The sequence below is a fragment of the Bos grunniens genome, chromosome 1, assembly GCF_055505025.1.
Source record: "Bos grunniens cultivar Pamir isolate PY7600 chromosome 1, Bosgru_T2T1.0, whole genome shotgun sequence".
NCBI classification, from domain to species: domain Eukaryota; kingdom Metazoa; phylum Chordata; class Mammalia; order Artiodactyla; family Bovidae; genus Bos; species Bos grunniens.
In genome coordinates, this window is record NC_141165.1 from 124,578,759 (window position 1) to 124,596,853 (window position 18,095).

The 18,095-nt window shown below is 37.0% G+C and overlaps 1 protein-coding gene across 2 annotated transcripts in view; it reads right to left on the reverse strand.

Annotated features, from left to right (window-relative positions):
• Positions 1 to 16,405, reverse strand: part of CADM2 (cell adhesion molecule 2) — a 1,267,951-nt gene extending 1,251,546 nt beyond the window's left edge. The window contains exons 1-2 of one of the 2 annotated variants that reach the window (XM_086321892.1): positions 16,276 to 16,405; positions 16,074 to 16,144 (exon numbers count right to left, since the gene is read on the reverse strand). In XM_086321892.1, coding sequence (XP_086178018.1) covers positions 16,074 to 16,134 — 61 coding nt within the window. In that variant the 5' untranslated portion in view covers positions 16,135 to 16,144; positions 16,276 to 16,405. Of the gene's footprint in view, positions 1 to 16,073; positions 16,198 to 16,275 lie in introns of those variants that run through there. The other variant, XM_086321883.1, reaches the window with a different exon arrangement.
• Positions 16,406 to 18,095: the final 1,690 nt, after the last annotated feature.

An 18,095-nucleotide genomic window follows, 5' to 3' on the forward strand; every position in this document is an offset into this window, starting at 1 on the left:
TTGTGACTTTCATTTTATTCCAGGAGACCAGACATGAGCACAGAAGTATAGCAGCACTTTCACTTAGGTTTATTAGCCTAGCAGATGTTCATCTCAGAGATTATCTCTCTGCACTGTAAGACGACATGCCATGGACCCATTCTGAAATTCCACATTGATTCTGTCTTCTAAAGATAAAAGATTTCAGAGAGAACAGAAAACACGAAGAGTTGTCTATATAACATTCACTTTTCTACTAAAGATAAATCTTGAACATCTTATGATAAAAATAGTAAGGAGGGTTTATTATGTCAGGAAAAAAAGAACATAAGTCATTTTTGTCCCCATTCAAAATGATAGAACTATGAGTCTACAAGAAAACATATGGGTAGAACTCTTGAAGTACTTCATCCTTATTTTATGTCCAGATTTATATTAGAAAATAAATTACACGATACACTCTTATCTAAAGGTATTAAAAAATTAAGAAACACAACTTACAGGATGATTTTTGTTGGAAAAAGCTGCAACCCTTTTAAAGTTTTCTCATATCTGATTCTCTAAGCCTAAGGGTATCCAGAAGTCAAAATTCTTACTAAGAAAATATACCCCCAAAATACCAGTATACCAAAAATACATGAACAGTGGAGTAACTTTATTTGTTGTTATTTAGCCTGAAATAAGAGACTTATTTGGACTATCAAGTACCACCAAGATCATAAGACAAAATTAACTTAATATCTAGAAACAAGAAAAGATTAACTGATGGCCTAATTGAGGTTACTTTTCTTATATGTAAGTAAAGTAAGCAACCAATTTATTTTCAAGGGAAAGTTTTACTTTTCTTTGTTTAAAGTTTTAGTTGATTTTTTTTTTTTTAGTATTTCAAAAATACAATTAAGTTTGCCTTGAGCTTATGCATTTTGTGACATTTTTATATTAAATCAACTTTGCACAAAAATTCCACCACTTTAAATTTTGATTAAACCAATCATAAGTATTTTTACAAGTAAAATAGCCAAAGAATTTAAAAACACATAATAATATAAATATTTGAAGATCTCAGAATTATATATAATAATTTAAATGATGAAGAAATAAAAAAGACATTTTAAACTGTGCTATAGCTTACTGCTTACGAAGAAAGTTTTTATCTGCTGTACAAAAATACTGCTGAAAAGAAAAGATTCAAGATCAATATAAACTTCATTGGTTAACAAAAATAAGGCCACTATAGACCAAAACTATACCTTACCTATTGTACAAAAGTGTTTAATGAACTGAGAAAAGAATCAAAGAAGTCACTAAGACACAAAGATGACAGAACAGCACCACCTAGTTCCCTCTAGAAAAGTTCCAAATATGTATGCCTCTCTGATTTACTTTGAAAAATTGAATATACTTTCAAAATAAATCATTTTCTATACAACTACACTCTTGCAAATCATTACCTGCAACAAAGCATTTACTTGAATTGCTTTAATTTTAAAGTTTCCTTTAAAATATAAAGAAAGCAAAATTAAAGATAATAGTTAAGCTGAGGTTTTTCTGTCTGTGCGATGTACGGTTGAGTGAAATCCAAAAAAACAAATCACTAAATACAGCACTATACAGGCTAAACCACCATCATTATGATTTCCAGAGTATATATCAGTTTTTTAATCTTATCTATTACAAGATACATATCACCTACTCCAGGGATCCTACTGGCTAGTGAGTGACACTATCCAAAAATACCATACAATCTCTTAGAAATATGACATAATTTGCATATTGAAGCCATCAGTCAAAGTTAAATATTAAAGAAAGCAATATAAAGACATCAAGAATATTTGTAGCCTGTTTGTATGATTTTGCATTTTCTCTATGACACTTAAAATAATTGCATGAAATTCACTTTATTAAAAACATTTAATTGTATCCTATCCATTCATGAGCTTTGTTTACCAAGTGATTAATATTTCAATCATATTCAGAGAGATTCAGCAGGAGGAAATATTTCAGGAGCGACATTTAATCGGCACTCTCAAGAAGCCACATTACAGTAGTACAGGTTTTAATCAGGCACGATGTACTGTAATATAAGCAAGGGACGGAGTTTTAATATATATGACACAGTACAAGGAACATTGTTTCTAGATAGGACACTTTAAAAATGTTTTCCCTGAGGCATCAGCAGCTCTTTAAATGACTGTTGCTGGTAACATCAGAATTGCTCAAGCAGAACTTCAGCTCTAAAAAACTAAATATTGTTGCTTGTTACATAGATCCTTCTCACAGACCTCTTCTCCCCTACATTCCCTCCGCTGACCTGGTCATCTACAGTTCTGGCCCACTGATCCTTTATGAAATTAAATGAATCATCCTCTTGAACAAATCAGTTAGAATAGAGTGTGCTTAAATATTTCTTGTTCACTTGTCAGCTTCTTTCAACTTGTATTAATAAAGAAAGAAACGGCATCATACTGAGAATGTTTTCAGGATAAACGACTGAAGGAAATGAGAGCTGTTTAATCCAACCTTAAGTAAAAATGTTAAAAGCCCAGTGAGGTTTATAATATTGTTGATAAGCCAGTGATTTCATATCCTCATTGATATATCTGCATTTTGTTGCTGTGGAAAAGATATTAGCATAAAAATATTTTTTTTATTTCAGAAAAAAAAGAATTAAGGCATTATAATATTTTGATTTGTTTATTCTGTGTCTCAGTCACTAGAGTATAGGCTCCGTAAAGTTAGAAACTATTTCTATCTTGTCTACTTGTATATCCAACGTTTACAACACTGACTTCAAGTACATATTTGTTGAAAAACGAATCAATAAATGAATGTTATGTTTAAGAAAACCAGTGGCTATGAAAAACAATATGATTGTAGAAATTTTTACATACATGTAAATTAAATGCACAGAAAAACAAAACTGAACTCAAAATTAAAACTTAATTCAATCCACTCCCCAATAAAAATGACTAATATATCAACAGTTTACTAATTTTCAAAACTGATTTACGGATGTAATTTCATTAAAAAATAAATGTGTGGCCCAAATTCAGGCTGATGGCCACAAAATTAACTTATAAAACTCACTGACCTAGGGGAAAAAAAAGTTCTGAAATTTATACAGACACATGCATCAGAATAACAGTCTCTTAATGTGTAAAAACATAAAATACTGAATAATGCTTGAGTAGCTATTAAAAATAAATTTTAGTAAAAGGTATTTTAAGAGCACACATTTCATGTTATACTGACTGCATTTTAAAAGATCTTTAGGTGGAAAGTCAAAAAGAAAACACCATTTTTTTCAGTGTGTCATCATCCTTAAGATCCTATACAACATAGTGCCGAAGAACAGATTTGGTTCCAATCTCTCAATCCACAGATGAAAAAATTGAGCTGCCAGAGAAGTATCTTACTCATCTTCAAAATGGTGGCATGGCTTTGATAAGAACTTTGGTCCCTTGATTCCTACCATTACATCTTGATGCTGTAGGGCACTTGCAAAAATCAAAGTCTAAAGTTAGTCCAGGGGTATCTCTGGACTTTCACTACAAAATAAAAGACATTCACCAGGCTAACATCACTCCCACTCCCACACTAAATGTATTTTAATATGGCAGTTGATGATATTCCACTCAAGGATTATGGGTATCCATTATTGCCTCTATCACCAAATCGCTCCCATTCTCCATCTCTGTACACCAAGATGATGAGAAGCTCTCAGAAGGAAAGATTCCTAATGCCAAATCATGTTTACTCTATTTTATAGTATGAGCATGATAAAATGATAAAAAAAATTATCAGTCTTTCCAATCTATCTGTACCCAACTGTCAAACATGGTTGACATATTATAAAACACTATCACTTCCTTCAAAGATAACCTGTTTTGCCTTGTTGGTAGTCTGTATCTGAACAGTCAATAAAATTAGGTAAAGCAAAACAAAAATTTAAAGTAAATTTGACTTCAATGTCCTCTATCAGACCTCTAAAAAATTATGAACTTATCCCTCTACCAATATCTTTACCTTAGCTATTACACAGAAGTGAAAGGATACAGAGAATTAAAATTCACAATACCATTAGTTTTACTTCACTCACAGCATTTCTATATTACATACATAATATATAAATATATATTATATATATTTATATATATAAAACAAGCCAGTGGACAAGAAACTATCCTCTATAAATGTTTCTTGACCTTTAAAAATGCATTCATAAATATTATAGAACACACAACTTATTATTCATGCTAGTTATCATAAAATATTTTTATATAAAGACAATGCACTTTAGTACAATACCATTTTGGTGAATATTATGGAAGTTGTTCCAAATTTGGTGACCCTACACAAGAATGTTGATCTGAAATGCTTTAGCATTTAAAGTGACAAAGGTACTTCCCTTATATCAAATTGAAAATTCAATTTCTGAGTGGGTCATTATGACAAAAATGCTGAGATATATAAAGGTATGATAATTCCATACATTTCCAGTGTTTCAGATACTATATAGTTACACATAAAAAATTAAAATATGTGACTTCTAATCATAGATTTATAGGAATATCTCAATATAATGAATAAAATTCAGTAACATATTAAAATAATTTTTTATAAAAACAGTGACAGAGTCAACAAAGTTTGACTATCTTCCCTTTTTGTCACTAGGCTCTGAAAAGTGGATCATCAGGGGCTGAACAAAAGCCACATTAAAGATGAAGTTATCCTTGCCTGACTGCTACATCATACTGACACATCTCCATATAAAGCAAGATTTTAGATACAGAAGCTATGCAAGAATATAATTCTTAAAATTAACTTTATAAAGTGGCAGCAGCCCTCAATGAATTGAGATAGTTTAATCTACTTTGAATATCTGTTAACTGAATGTTTATTTCTACATGAATTGATTTGGCTTCAAATGAATCTTAAGACAGCCTACTTAACTTTCTTTTGAATGCCAAGAGTCAGGAAATAGTCAAAAATCCAAAAGACAATGGGTAAAATTGATTTTTTAAATTTGAAAGAACTATGTAACTTTTAAGAAAAACTACATTTCTCTGGGACATTTTCAAAAAAGCATTCTTAAAACACTTTATGTGGAAATAGAATCACTACAAATTGAAGAAAGTCTTTTCACCCCTGGAGTTCAGCACTAGTAACTATATTTAAATTCTCTTAAAAAAAGTAGGAAATATTTCCATTTTACCTCCCACTGTCTTCAAAATGTAAAAAGAAAACTAAATCAAATTCAACCACAGCAAACATGTGTCCTCAACTGTAGAATTATGGCTAAGCATTTTGTGTATATATATATAATTTATTTAAAAGCCCTTTTAAATAAAATGAATGGAATCTCCCTGAGTTAAACTGAGAAAAATATACCCTGAATCTGTAGGACTACTCAGAGCACCTTTACACTACAGCTTGGCAATAATAAAAGCAGGTCAGTCCTCACTGATAATCTGGCAGATCAAGGTCAGTCTGTAATTCCTCTTTGTTTATACATTTATCCAGAAATACTAGCTACTCTAAATAGAACAATAAGATGATCTGACTTCATATTTACCCAAAGTCACCATCAGGAATATTTTAGGGGCCAGGAATTGTAAAAAAAAGACAAGAGGTTACATTGCCCAGAGAAATCAGGGAGTTCAAAGCCATGATTCAAATGTTTTCAGGGCAAATTTGAAGTGACTACCTTAACTGAAAGGAGTGATTCTACATTTTTTGTGAAGTATGTCATTATTAAGCATGATATTTCTTGGTATCCTTTTTTTTCTTCTTCCTGTAGTTTAAAATGAAAATTGATTGCAAATATTTATTCTATTCAGAATACTGTATTGGCATTTTGGCAATTATAAGTACTTAAATATTATTTGGAACCAATTAAAAAGATGCGTCAAGATTAAATAGACTGGAAGAGAACTAATCAATCAGTGAAATGAAAACATTAAAAAAAGACACAGGCCAAACATTCGATTAGGCACCTGAAATAAAATGAAGACTAAAACCTAGTACTCTAGGGGCTTATAGTCCACTAGAGGAGACATTCAAAATGCTATAAGAAAAATCCATGTAGGGGTTATACAGATCATAACATAGACAAAATAAAGTGCTTAGTTCTCTCATAAACTAAGAAAACATAAATGCTTAAAATATTCAATAAAGGGCAGATGGTAATCTTTTGTCTACTAAAACACATCAGATTCTGGTCCAAAATTCCCATGAAAAAAACTCCTATGTGTTCCTGAATATTAGCATTTTTAGCTACCATTAATAATAATATGGTATAGAAAATAATTCAGTTGTGTAAAATAATGAAACAAAAATTGGTTAAAATTGTTAGTATATTAACTCATAAAATGCTTTTATACTGTAATGATCAGAAAAAAGAAAGAATGGTTACATTTACAAGTTAAACTTAAATTTTCTGATTATATATAACACACAAATACAAGCAAATCAAGGGGTACAATTAAGATAAGTAAACTTTTAAATTCATGCAATGTAGGAAAATGTCCTCCTTATAAATGGTGACATGTACTAAAATGGGCAAATTATTGTAGCTATCCCTCCACAAATGTAGTCTCAATATATACATATTTTCCTCTTTCTCCTTCTCTCTCATTCAACATTCCTATATATTTTCACAGTTCTCCACACTGCATCCAAATCAAAAAGTGAAAATATGTCTCAAATTTGCCAATGCACTGACATTTAGCAGCCCATGAAGATTGCAGACTATCAATACTATCTAAAAATCTATAGCCTCAAATAATAAACAGTATAACTTCGAGATCCCACCATAGCAAGATGTGTTAATGGGCTAGTTAGGGAATAGAGTATTGATTTAGGAACAATTTCTGATTCTTCTTTTTATTTGGGAGAGTGAAAGGGAACAATTCCTATTCGGGATAAGGGATACACATTTTCACTCATTATTTTTTTTTTTTTTTCAATCCCAAAGCAAAGAACTATTTAGAAATAACAGACACTGTATTCTGTATTACAATGGTGAATCTCATTCTGCCTTGGCAGAGTAACTAGTTTAAGTGTAGAAATGTGAGTAACTGCTTGCTATGCTAGAGTCATAGATATAAGATTGCCTTCAGAAACATCCTTCTCTGAATACCACCTACACATTAATACATGACAGTGAACTTACAGCCAGACCCCTGTTCTATCCACATGATCCCTGAAAAGGCTTTGAAATGAGGACACACGCATAATTAAGGCACAGTGAATATCACAGTACATGTAACAAACTAGAGTATTATGAATCCTTAGGGAAACCTCATAGAACTAATACATTTTCTAAAGAAAGCTGCACATGAGTAAAGAGAGCCTAAAATGCTAATTAGATCCTCTCAGTGAAGGCTATAGAAAAGTTGATTCTTGAATCCTGAAGTTGGGCACAGAATGGAACATTTGTATACAGAAAGACTGAAGGGTGGGGGAGAAGAATTTGGCATAAAAGCCCTTCAATAGATGATTTACATAATTTTTGAGAAAATAAATGAAGCAAAATAAAAATGTAACAGTGGGTAAATTCCAAACCTCCTGAAAGGGTTAAGTAGGAGAAGTGATTTCCTATTAGAAAAGGGTTATGTAACAACAGAGGGAAATACTCAGCCTAGCATATGCTAATTTAGTCGGCTTTGCCAGGCGTTTCTGTGTGTTTGGCTGGCTGACTCACATTCCTTCCCTTCTCTTTTTGCCATTTTTATTATGAGACTAAGGAGGTTGAATGCTCACAAAATGCAATAATAACAATAACAAAAACAACTAAAAGCACATTGTATGTGTTTTATCTTTGCTAAAACACTGGGATACAAGCCTTGGAGGTTGAAAGAAAAAACACCCAATCTGGATGTATTCAGTACATAGGTTTGGTAAGATTCCTTTTAACTGTTTTTCACTCCCTGTGAATTTATTTTAATGGGTCTTTCAGGTTGATAGAACAGTGCAGAGTGGGGTATATTATATTCCTAGAGAGTGTAAAGGAAGCTGAGTTACTATTCAGACTTCGGTCCATAAAATATAGATTGCAATAAGGGAATGACAAATCAGAAGCTTACTGTGCATTTTATTTGCTTTTAAATACAAATATTCTAATCATCCCTCATTGCAGCCTGTCTACTACTTAAAATTAAAAGCAGAAGACATATAAAGTATAAGAAGGAACGGAAGGTAAAGGTGTCAGGACATTTTCTCCTGGGGCGATATAGGACAATCTAACGTAAAATATGAATTTATTACAAAAGTAGAAACATATTTTACGCACCATAAATTTTAGGCTTTGATGTTTGAGTAAGCATTAAGGGAGGCACTTGCATCTTTAAAGGCAAACAATTTTAGCAAAGAAACAAAATATTCCCTTACAAGAACAAATTAATTGGCTTTATAAATTACACTGAATCAATATAACAGTTATACACTTAGCAGTCGGCAGCACATCTTTCTCAGGAAAGGTGCTTTCTTAACTCGGTTCTCAAAGATGACTTTAGATAAACAATGCACCGTTACCATTAATAAACCATCATCAAATCTATAAAACTAGGGGGGTTCTTTAGCCTATAAAATGACTTTTATATCTGTATGTGTAGTTATTTGCACTATATGATTACACTTAGCTTTAAGTTTTTTTGTTCCTCAAAGCAAATAAATGCTTATTCTTGTTTTCTAAACAATCCCTAGTGACGTCAGTGTGTAACCCCTAGAATAACTGCTTAACTGTGGCTAAACAGGGGCATCCCCGTCAGCATTCAAATGGCTGAAAGATAATTTCAATATTCAAATGAAAACGATTTGCTGACTCAGAAAGAGTAATCCCCAATGCTTAATAATAACTGTCTTAATATTTACTTCAAAGACTTCTGAAATAGAATGTGAATAATTAATGGCCAGCTCTTTCCAAGGCAGATCTCCTTACAACCTCAGCCCTGCCTCTCTATTCAGGTAGCAGTAGGTTCTCATCACTCAGTTTCTCAAACACAAAGAAGATCCAGAATAAATGCTCAGCTCTATTGCAAATTCAGAAACTGTAAACCTTGCGCGTGTGTTTTTAAGTGGAAAAGTTAATCACTGCTGCAGCCTAAAAAAATGAATTCAAAAAATACCTTTTTTAACCTTCAGAAATAAGGTTAAATAATCAAAAACAAAATAAACTTTTCCTTTTTCCTCACACTTCATCCCTGAGTGCTCCAAACTCTAATTACACGCAAAATTATAAAGATGTTCTTCAGACCTAAAAATAACTGTACATTTTAGGCTTGTACATATGTGCATATATAGAGATAAATGATTGAGGAATATTTCCTTTCTCAATAATTACATCTCTGATTTTGGCATTAATATTTAACTCATACCTAATTAAACAGAATAGTTTCCTAACATATATATATATATGTATTACATATTACTAAGATAAAACTATTTCATATCATCTAAAGAAACTCACTGAACACATAAACAGGACCAATTGGACTCATTTCTAGGATGAAAATCAATATGCATAATATGCTCAATTATTTTGATAGCAAATGGAATCAAGATAAACAATGCTACACTAGTTATTGTCATCTGATAGGCTTCTTTTATAGTCTGCCCATAATAATTGCCCCACAACTCTTGCTTTTATTAAGGAACATATTTGATGCTTTGCCTGTGTGATACATAAAATTTTTTAGAAAGGAGATATTCTCTACTGGTTTGATGTTAACAAAAATTCCAATCTATGGCACTAAATAAATGGTAAAAACATACATTGAACAATTAATTCCTATTTCTTTTAAGACTACTGTATTCTCCCCTAACAGGAAATGCTCTAATAAGGAAAAAAAAAAGCAACTAACTCCTTACTCGCTAAAGGAAGAGAAAGATAACAGTATTTGCCAGCTCAACATTCATTAGGTCCAACACATGTAAATAACTGCATAAGAATTAGAATTCTTAGAAGCCTTAGAATGCATAAGAATTCTATTTTAACTTTGCTATTAATTTTCATTAAATTGAACTGTGGTCCTGATAGTTTGCAAGATAATTTCCAAGTTTGCACAATTCATTTGATGAAAATGTTGATAATTTTGTTAGGATTTATTTATTACATTAATGTCTAAACAAATTATATATTCTCTCTTTAGCTTTGCCATGAGCTCAAGTGATTAGAAATACTCTTTGGATTATTTCTGGTCATGAAGAGTTGAAGCATGGTTCATGTCCACTACAAGCTATGAAATATGAAAAGACTTCCTATTTCAGTCACGCCACATGACTGCTTTCCTGCATGCGTTCTGCCTGCCGCTGCAGAGCACATTAGGCCTGAGATGCCATTTGCATCATCACACAGCAGGGGGCTTCAGCTGCCACAGCTCTAGGTTAATCCTCACCCACCTCTTTACACAAGGAATTTGCAGAAGATGTAGTTTTTTGATACTACAGAACTACACTCCAAAAACGTTTGACATTTTCAAATAAAATGTTGGTAATGAACTTGTCCTTTTAAATATTTTAGGTTAAATCAGTAAATTTAAATCATGTCTTCTCTTTTTTTCCCCCCTCATGAATTGAGTTTGTGATCTTATGCAAATATCTTGATTTTTTTAATTATGGAAAAGAAAAAAATGGGTAGGGAAACGTCATGTCAAAGAGCAACTGATCAAATTACATTCATTTAAAGATGTATATCAACAGCTATCACTATGATAATTTTCTGCAGGAAAATTGTTTCCTAAACCAATAAGACCTACAAAATGTTAAAATTAACTCATATATGTGTGTGTGTATATATATATATATATATAATTTAACAAAGTATGACTGCTGATGTGTTATGAAAAGATACCTCTTAACTACATCATACCTAACTAAGATATACCTATCATTCAAACCAAAACTATTTATTATGCATTTACTAAATTAAGAATAAGTAAAGCTCAGGGCTTGCCCTCAAGAAGCTTAATATAAACAAGGTAGCAGAGTTGTTTTTAGGAGAGTAAACAAACCTGTAACTGACAATTCCACAAAGGACTTCTGACTTCAATTTGTGAGTTCTACTTCCTTGATTTGTAACTTCCCTTTTTGCTGCTTCCTCACCTACTCAGCCAGTTGCTACATAATGGGCGATTTTGCCAAGAAGGTTTAATGAAGTCTATTAAAACAAGGACTCTCTATCAATACATCTCATAGAATGCATGTCAACATAATCAAATAAAACAATAATATGATATGTCTATGTTATATTACAAATGTACCCCAAATCCTTCACAATAGATAAATTTTACTTCTCTCAATCATTTTATACCCCATAGACTCTTTATTTTTAAAAGAAAATTGATTTCCATTTGATGTTGATTTCAGGCCATTTTAAAATGCATGCTTAGGATGTCTTCCAACATTATTGCACAACTATTTCCTGTTTAAGTGATTTAAGTAAGTTTTTCTTTAAGAAAAATGACTATCTCATTAGTTAAGTCTGGGAAAAATATTTTTCACGTATTTGATCTTCTTGTGGAAAACGCAGGAAGAGACTATCTCAGTTGATGCTTACCTTTGTCATGTTGTATTACCAGAGTTCTACTAGTTGTAGACACAAGGGAAAAAACAACAAAATAAGCTTCCATATCTTGATGCTAAATTAGTCTAGGAACTCCTCATATTTGCAAAGAGATTTTCTTAATTACTAAATGTCTAGTGTTTGTTTAAGTCATAGTCATTGACTTGTGTATAAAACCTACTTTTCAAAGTTTCCACTGTTAATCAAAAAAAGGGAGGAGTGAGCTGTATCTCAGGAACTGCATTCAGCATAAAAGATGAGCTCATCATGACTAAGGTAGAAGTAAAGAAGCGAGAGAGACACGCTTTTAGGAAATATTAAGTTATCAGTATTTTATTTAGTTTGTATGTATATTTTGCATTACCACATGTTTTCTAAAAATGTAATGGGAGGTGCATGACACATACTGAGGCAAGTAATATGCATGTTGAACAGACCTTTAACTTGAGGATCTTTCTTTTTACACACAACAAATTACTTACTACAATGTCCCACAGTAAAACACACACATCCACAAACCCTAAAACCCCAAAATTAGTAGTGGTGTTTTTTGTGTAAGACCAACACTGAACAAGGAAATAAAGTTCTCAACAAAATCAGAATCTCTCTATGCATGTCTATTTTGCCCTTCTTTCCTTTTTGTCCTTTTTCAGATTGTTTCCTGTGCTAAACAAGAGAGTCTCCATCTTTCCAGTGTCGCTTCAGGCATGGAAAGGAGCCCAGCTACAAAGAGGGTCAGCAACTGAACTGAATCTACTCTGTAGACAAGAAGAAGTCTTAGTTACAGGTGGCAAGTTTTTACACTCCTCATTCTAAAGAAATTTTTTTTCTCTAATGTGTCCCTTGCCCTTGCCCAGCTTTTTCCTCTATATCTGATAGAGGAAAATTAAAATTTAAAAAAAAAGGGTGCTGTATAGCATAATGCTGAATCAAATTTTGTTATCTAAGTAGTCTACATTCCAAGTTATACTCTGGTCAGAAACATGTTTATTTTCTATCTAACTATTCATTGCCTAAAGACTTGTTGAGGACGAACTAGTAGATGTTGTAGAATAGAACTATTTAAACCTTTTTTTTACAAAAATTCATTTTATCTTGAATCTTACCACTGACTTACCACTCTACATATTAACAAACCAAAAGACTGAGTTTGCTTCCCAGGAAAAGTTAAAAAAAAAAAAAAATGGTGACAATATAAAACAGTGAAACCACAGGGAAGATGTGTTAAATTGAGTCTTCCTGTCTAAAATGATGCATACTGCAAGAAAGGGGATAAATACAAAGGATAAATACATTGATTAGTATGACTTAAGTGATAAAACCACTGTAGTGCTGATAATGCTAAAAATAAGAAGCTGTAGACAGACTGCCTACAGTATTTGCCAAGTCATAACTACTAACAGGCAGAGCAGACTACCCCGGGCCAAAATCAGTTGCTCACTAGTTCCCCCGCTACCTCTCCTTCCTTGTACATAGGAAAGACCTGCTAGATATTTAATCTATGTCCAGGAAATCAAGCTTTCATTCTACAACCTAACCAAGTCCTAATAAAACAGTAGAGTGGTGGGAGAAACATAAACCTGGACCCTGAAGCAACGTTTTTAGCCAAGACCAAGACAAGGAAGGCACAAGCAATTTGTTTGAGCAGGAACTGACAGTATCAACAAAGTGTGATGTGTCTGTGGAGCAGTGTTTGATAAATGTGAGGCAGCCATAAACATGAGAAGACAATCCAGTGGGGCTTTGTGCCTCCTCCCACTTCTAGTTTTTTTTTTTATCCCGCCCCCCCTTAAATCCTATTCTCTCTCTCCTTTGGTGTATTAATACAGCCATCTAAGGTGCTCAGAAGTACACATATATCCTTGAGCTGGTTCTCTTTGCCTGGTTGCTGTGATAGGACACTTATTTATTTATTTGGGCCTGCCGCTGGTGCTGCTGCTGGCTGCAGTGGTGCGTTTGCTCTGGTATACCCACACCCCTTCCACCCTTCTCCCCCAGTCTGCTGTGAAAAGCAGCACTGTCTTAACATTTGGTGTACATACTTAATAAAAGAAACCCAGGCCCTTAATAAAAAAGAATGCAGCTGAAGGAATCTCTCTGAGTAGAGAAAGAGTAAATCCTCCTTCAGGCTGAGAGAGAGAGACAGGGAGAGAGAGGCACCAGCAGACAGTTATTTTGCAGTGCACTGAATAGACAATTCACAGGGAAATGTTGAAGGCAGAGAGGAGGCGACCCCCAAGTGCAGTCCGTTGCCCACATGCTCTATAATAAATAATCTTGCACCAGCCCAGTAGTGTGTGCAGTGACGTGCCGGGGCCAGCATACACAGATTGGCAGGGAAAACACATCCAGTGGTGCCGAATGTTCATCACAATCACCAAATTAACTGATTTCCCCACATCACATTCCCCTTACCCGGCGTGGTGCGCTCATGCGCGCGCGCGGGACGCACACACACACACACACACACACACATACACACACACAGCAGAGCTGAGAAATGCAAGTTACTGAGAGGTGAAGTAGGGTCTCTAGGAGGATGTTAAAGGACGGATTAGAAACCCAAGTAATGTGTCAGCCACCGGATTACTTGCGCGAGGGTGGGGGTGTAAGCGCTGAGGAATGGGACCAGAGGGTGGGGGTGTAGGCGCTGGGGAATGGGACCAGGCGGCGTTAAGCAGGAAGAACAGGCTGTCTGCCTTTTCTCAGGGATTCTGGCACATGACAGATCAAAAATTTACATCAAACATAAAATACACAAAATTACCCCGAAATATTCCAAGAAATACCTCTGCAAGTTTGGTTAGCTAATTCAGGAAAATTCTGCCCACTATCTCGTCTTTCACATTCATAAATATGCATAAATAAAATACGGTCCTGATCTATATCCTGGAGGAGGCTAGGAAACAGGATGCATTCCAAGAACTTGCTGAAAGATGGTTCATTGACCTCATTTAAATCCTCCAAAGGCCGATTGGGTTTTGTATGCCTGTGGTTCTATATGTCTTACTTTCAGATTCCTTTTACCCAGGGACAAATACATTTGATCAACTTATCTCTCCTATAAATACACAAATGATGACAGAGAGGTTAAAGGTGGGCAAAGATTTATGAAGAAATCAAGAGTCATCTATCTTAAAAAAAAAATCATATGGACCATAATTTCACATCCATCCTCCCTGTATCTCACATTCAAGCCACATCCCTACACCACTCTCTTCAAAGCAACAATCTTCTGCCTTACAGCCCCTGCCCACTCAGTTCTAGCATGCCGCCTCTGCCTCCACCACCACCCAAAGTGTGCTCTTCCCAGGCACTTTTACTCCATACATTGCCATGCATTTCATAATCATCATCGTCCTCCCACTGCACACAACCTCCTCCTCCCTCCAAAAGCAAGGATCTGGCGAAAAGTGCACCCCAGTTCGCTAGCCAGTCTGCATCCAAGCCCAGTGATTTGCATAATAACAGTGTTTTGTGCGGTTTCCCTCCGCTGCGGTCACAGGGGTTCTTACATTTCACCTGAAAGGATGATATTAATTACGGAAAAGAAGCGTCAGAGAGCGGGATGGAAAGGTAGGGAATCTAAGCTAAAATCCCTTAGCACTAAAGTAACTGCCAGGGTGCACACATTTCTTGGCTTCGAAAAAATGAAAAAGAAAACCACACGGGCTGAATAATAAAAAGTCAGTTTGTTGATAAAGTGGCTTTGGGTCTTTTAATTCTTCCCTTCCCCTGGCCCTCTCTTTTTATTTCCTGCTTTATTTATTCATTCTTCCTTTTTCCTTTTACTCTTTTTCGTTCTTTTTCTTCCTTCCTTGCTTATCTCTCTCTTTCGTTTTTTTCTTTTTTCTTTTTTTTAAACCTCAGACAGTCTTCTCTCTTCCTAGGTGAATGACACGTCTCACAACACATCCCCCCCCCCACCTCCCCGCCCCCGGAGATGTTATTGCAATGCACACGGTGCCGCCGCTGCTGCTGTTCTCGCCGTCTCGGCAGCTCGCTCCCAGGCTCTCACACACTTTTTAAAGGCACACGGATATGCTGATGGTGGGAAGAAGGGGCAAAATAAAGGCGACACGAAGAGGGGGAGGTTAAAGAGATGACAAGAGATGGAGAGGGTCGGTCGGGAGCGTGATGTGGGAGGCGGCTGGTGGGGGTTGGTGGGAGGGTGGAATGTTCAGAGAAGGCACAAGTTGCCAGCCAAAAGGCGTGGGAGTGTGTATGTGAAGGGTGAGGGGAGTGCTGGCGAGCATGGAGAGTGAGAGATGTAGGAAGCTCAGGTGAATGAAAAGGCGAAAGGTGCCCGTAAGGGACTGACTACCGAGACAGCACGGTTGAGCCAGCGCTAGAGATTTGAGGGGCTGGAGCAAACTGCCACTGCCCCCTGCCGCACCGGGAAGTAGGGGGAGGGGGTGGAATTCGCCGGGGACTGGGGGACTGTAAGGGGAAGAGTGGAAATATGGGGTGGAGTGAGGATGATGGGGAATGGGCGTGAAGTTGATGCTCCCCGCGGCGGGGCGGGGATTACCTTGTAGCAGGAGCCCGCAGACACTGTAGAAGCGGAGAACGGCGCTGCGTTTCCAAATCATGGTCCCTTTTCTAAAGGGTTGAGAATGAACGAGGGGGGCAAAGAGATGCTGGTGAGCAGGGCACCAGAGTGCGGGGCTCTGCCGGTGTCTCCTTCGCGGAGCCCGCCGGACCTAGGGTCCTCGCCGCTGCGGTGCTCGAACCTGCGGACGCGGATCAGATGGCAGCAGCAGAAGCGGCAACGGCGAAGCACCCGCAGAATGAGGTTTCGCTGGGCAAAATAGTTTCTTTTCCTCCTCCTCTTGCTGGTGGTGCAGCCGCGACAGTCCTTCTGCCAGGCACGGGTTCGGAGCTTGCCTTCCTCCCGGCACGCACCCGGGGCTGTCCGAGCAGGTGGTGCAGGGATGCCGGGGTGTCGGAGAAGATGCAGACGAGGGCTGTAAGGAGTGGGTAGGTCACGCAAGGGAAAGGCGGGGAATAAGGGGAGCAAGCAAGCAGCAGCCGCCGCTCGCGCTTGAGGTGTCTCGGGGTCCTGGGAGGGGAGGTGGCAGCGGTGGAAGCGGCGCTAGAGGCGATAGCGGCGGCGGCGGCTGCTCCCGGATGCTCCGGCTGCAGCAGCGGCGGCGGCGGCAGCGGCAGCAGCAGCGGCGGCGGCAGCTCTACAGAGCACCAGACACAAGGGCAAGCTCAGCACGGTGGAGGCCCCGCCCCCACCATGGCCAGGGACAGACACCGCCCCCCAACCAATGGGGACACCCCCGCCCACCAGGCCTAGCCAATGAGAGAAAGGGATGGGTGGAGACAGGCGCCGGGAAAAACAAACAGGCTTCTCAAGGACCCTTCGGGCAGGAAGAACTGAATCCCCCATTCACACACCCCGGCGGGTCTCACCTCCTTGGAGAGTCTCAGCCTAACTTTCTGAGACGGCGCCTTCTTTAATAAGTGCCTAGCATTCGGGAAGGGTTCAGCCAATCGCCACCGCGAGGGGGCGGGGTTTGCCATGTCCCCAGCAGGTTCTGGAACCCGTGGTGGTGCCTGGGACAGGTCTTGGGTGCGAAGTTCTTGTGCGTATTTGGACTCCTGGAGCAGATGGTGGCTGCACCTGCCCACTCACCAGCTGCAGTAGCTCTCTGAAGCTCCCAGCAGCAAAAGGGAAAGATTTAAGAGGACGTGGGAGAGGCTAAGTATAGGGAACAGAACACCTACCTGCCTACAAGAACTTGTGTGAAAAGGAAAAAAAAAAAAAAAAAAAGAGTTAGGAGTGGAAGAAATTAAGTTTTTGTTGTTGTTCCTGAGAATTTGATTTAATCTAGACATAAAATCTCAATAGAGGCCAGCGGGTGACAGTATTCTTTCGGTCAGTACTGAGATCAGGTAGGTCTAGGTTCAAATCCCATAGCTGTCACTTCTTGCTTCACAATGTTTGATGATTTTACTTGAACATTTAAATCTGAAGCCTCATCTGTAAAACAGGGATAATAATAGAACTTAACTCTTGAAGTTATACGGATTGAAGTTATACGGCCCTGGATTGCTACAGGGCCAGGCATCTGTAAACGCTTTATTAAAGGAGACTTCAGCGCGGTTCAGTGGGATTTCTATAATTCAGGATAGCACAAAATCTTAGGCAATCTTCCGTCTGTGCCTTAATTGTAGCCTTAAGGAAGGGACAAAAAGCATAACTGTGCTTTTTTCAAGGACCTAACCAAAGGTGGTCATGGAAAGAAAATTCAGGAATCTGGAAAGAACCATCTCTATAAATCAGCACCTGGATGTGCCTGATTTAGAGGAGGAGATATAAATGAACAGGACATAAATTAATCAGAAGTTGTGTTTCCAAATGAGCTTAATTCCTGGCTTTTCCCTATGACCAGTTTTTAATTGGACCAAATTAGCAGATGATAGACTAGTTCAGTAGTGTTAAATCAGTCACACCATAAATAGTCTGCTTTGTTCAAGAGACTACACAATAGAAACCTGCAAGCTAGGAGACAGAGGGAAAGATGAGAGGCAGGATCAATAT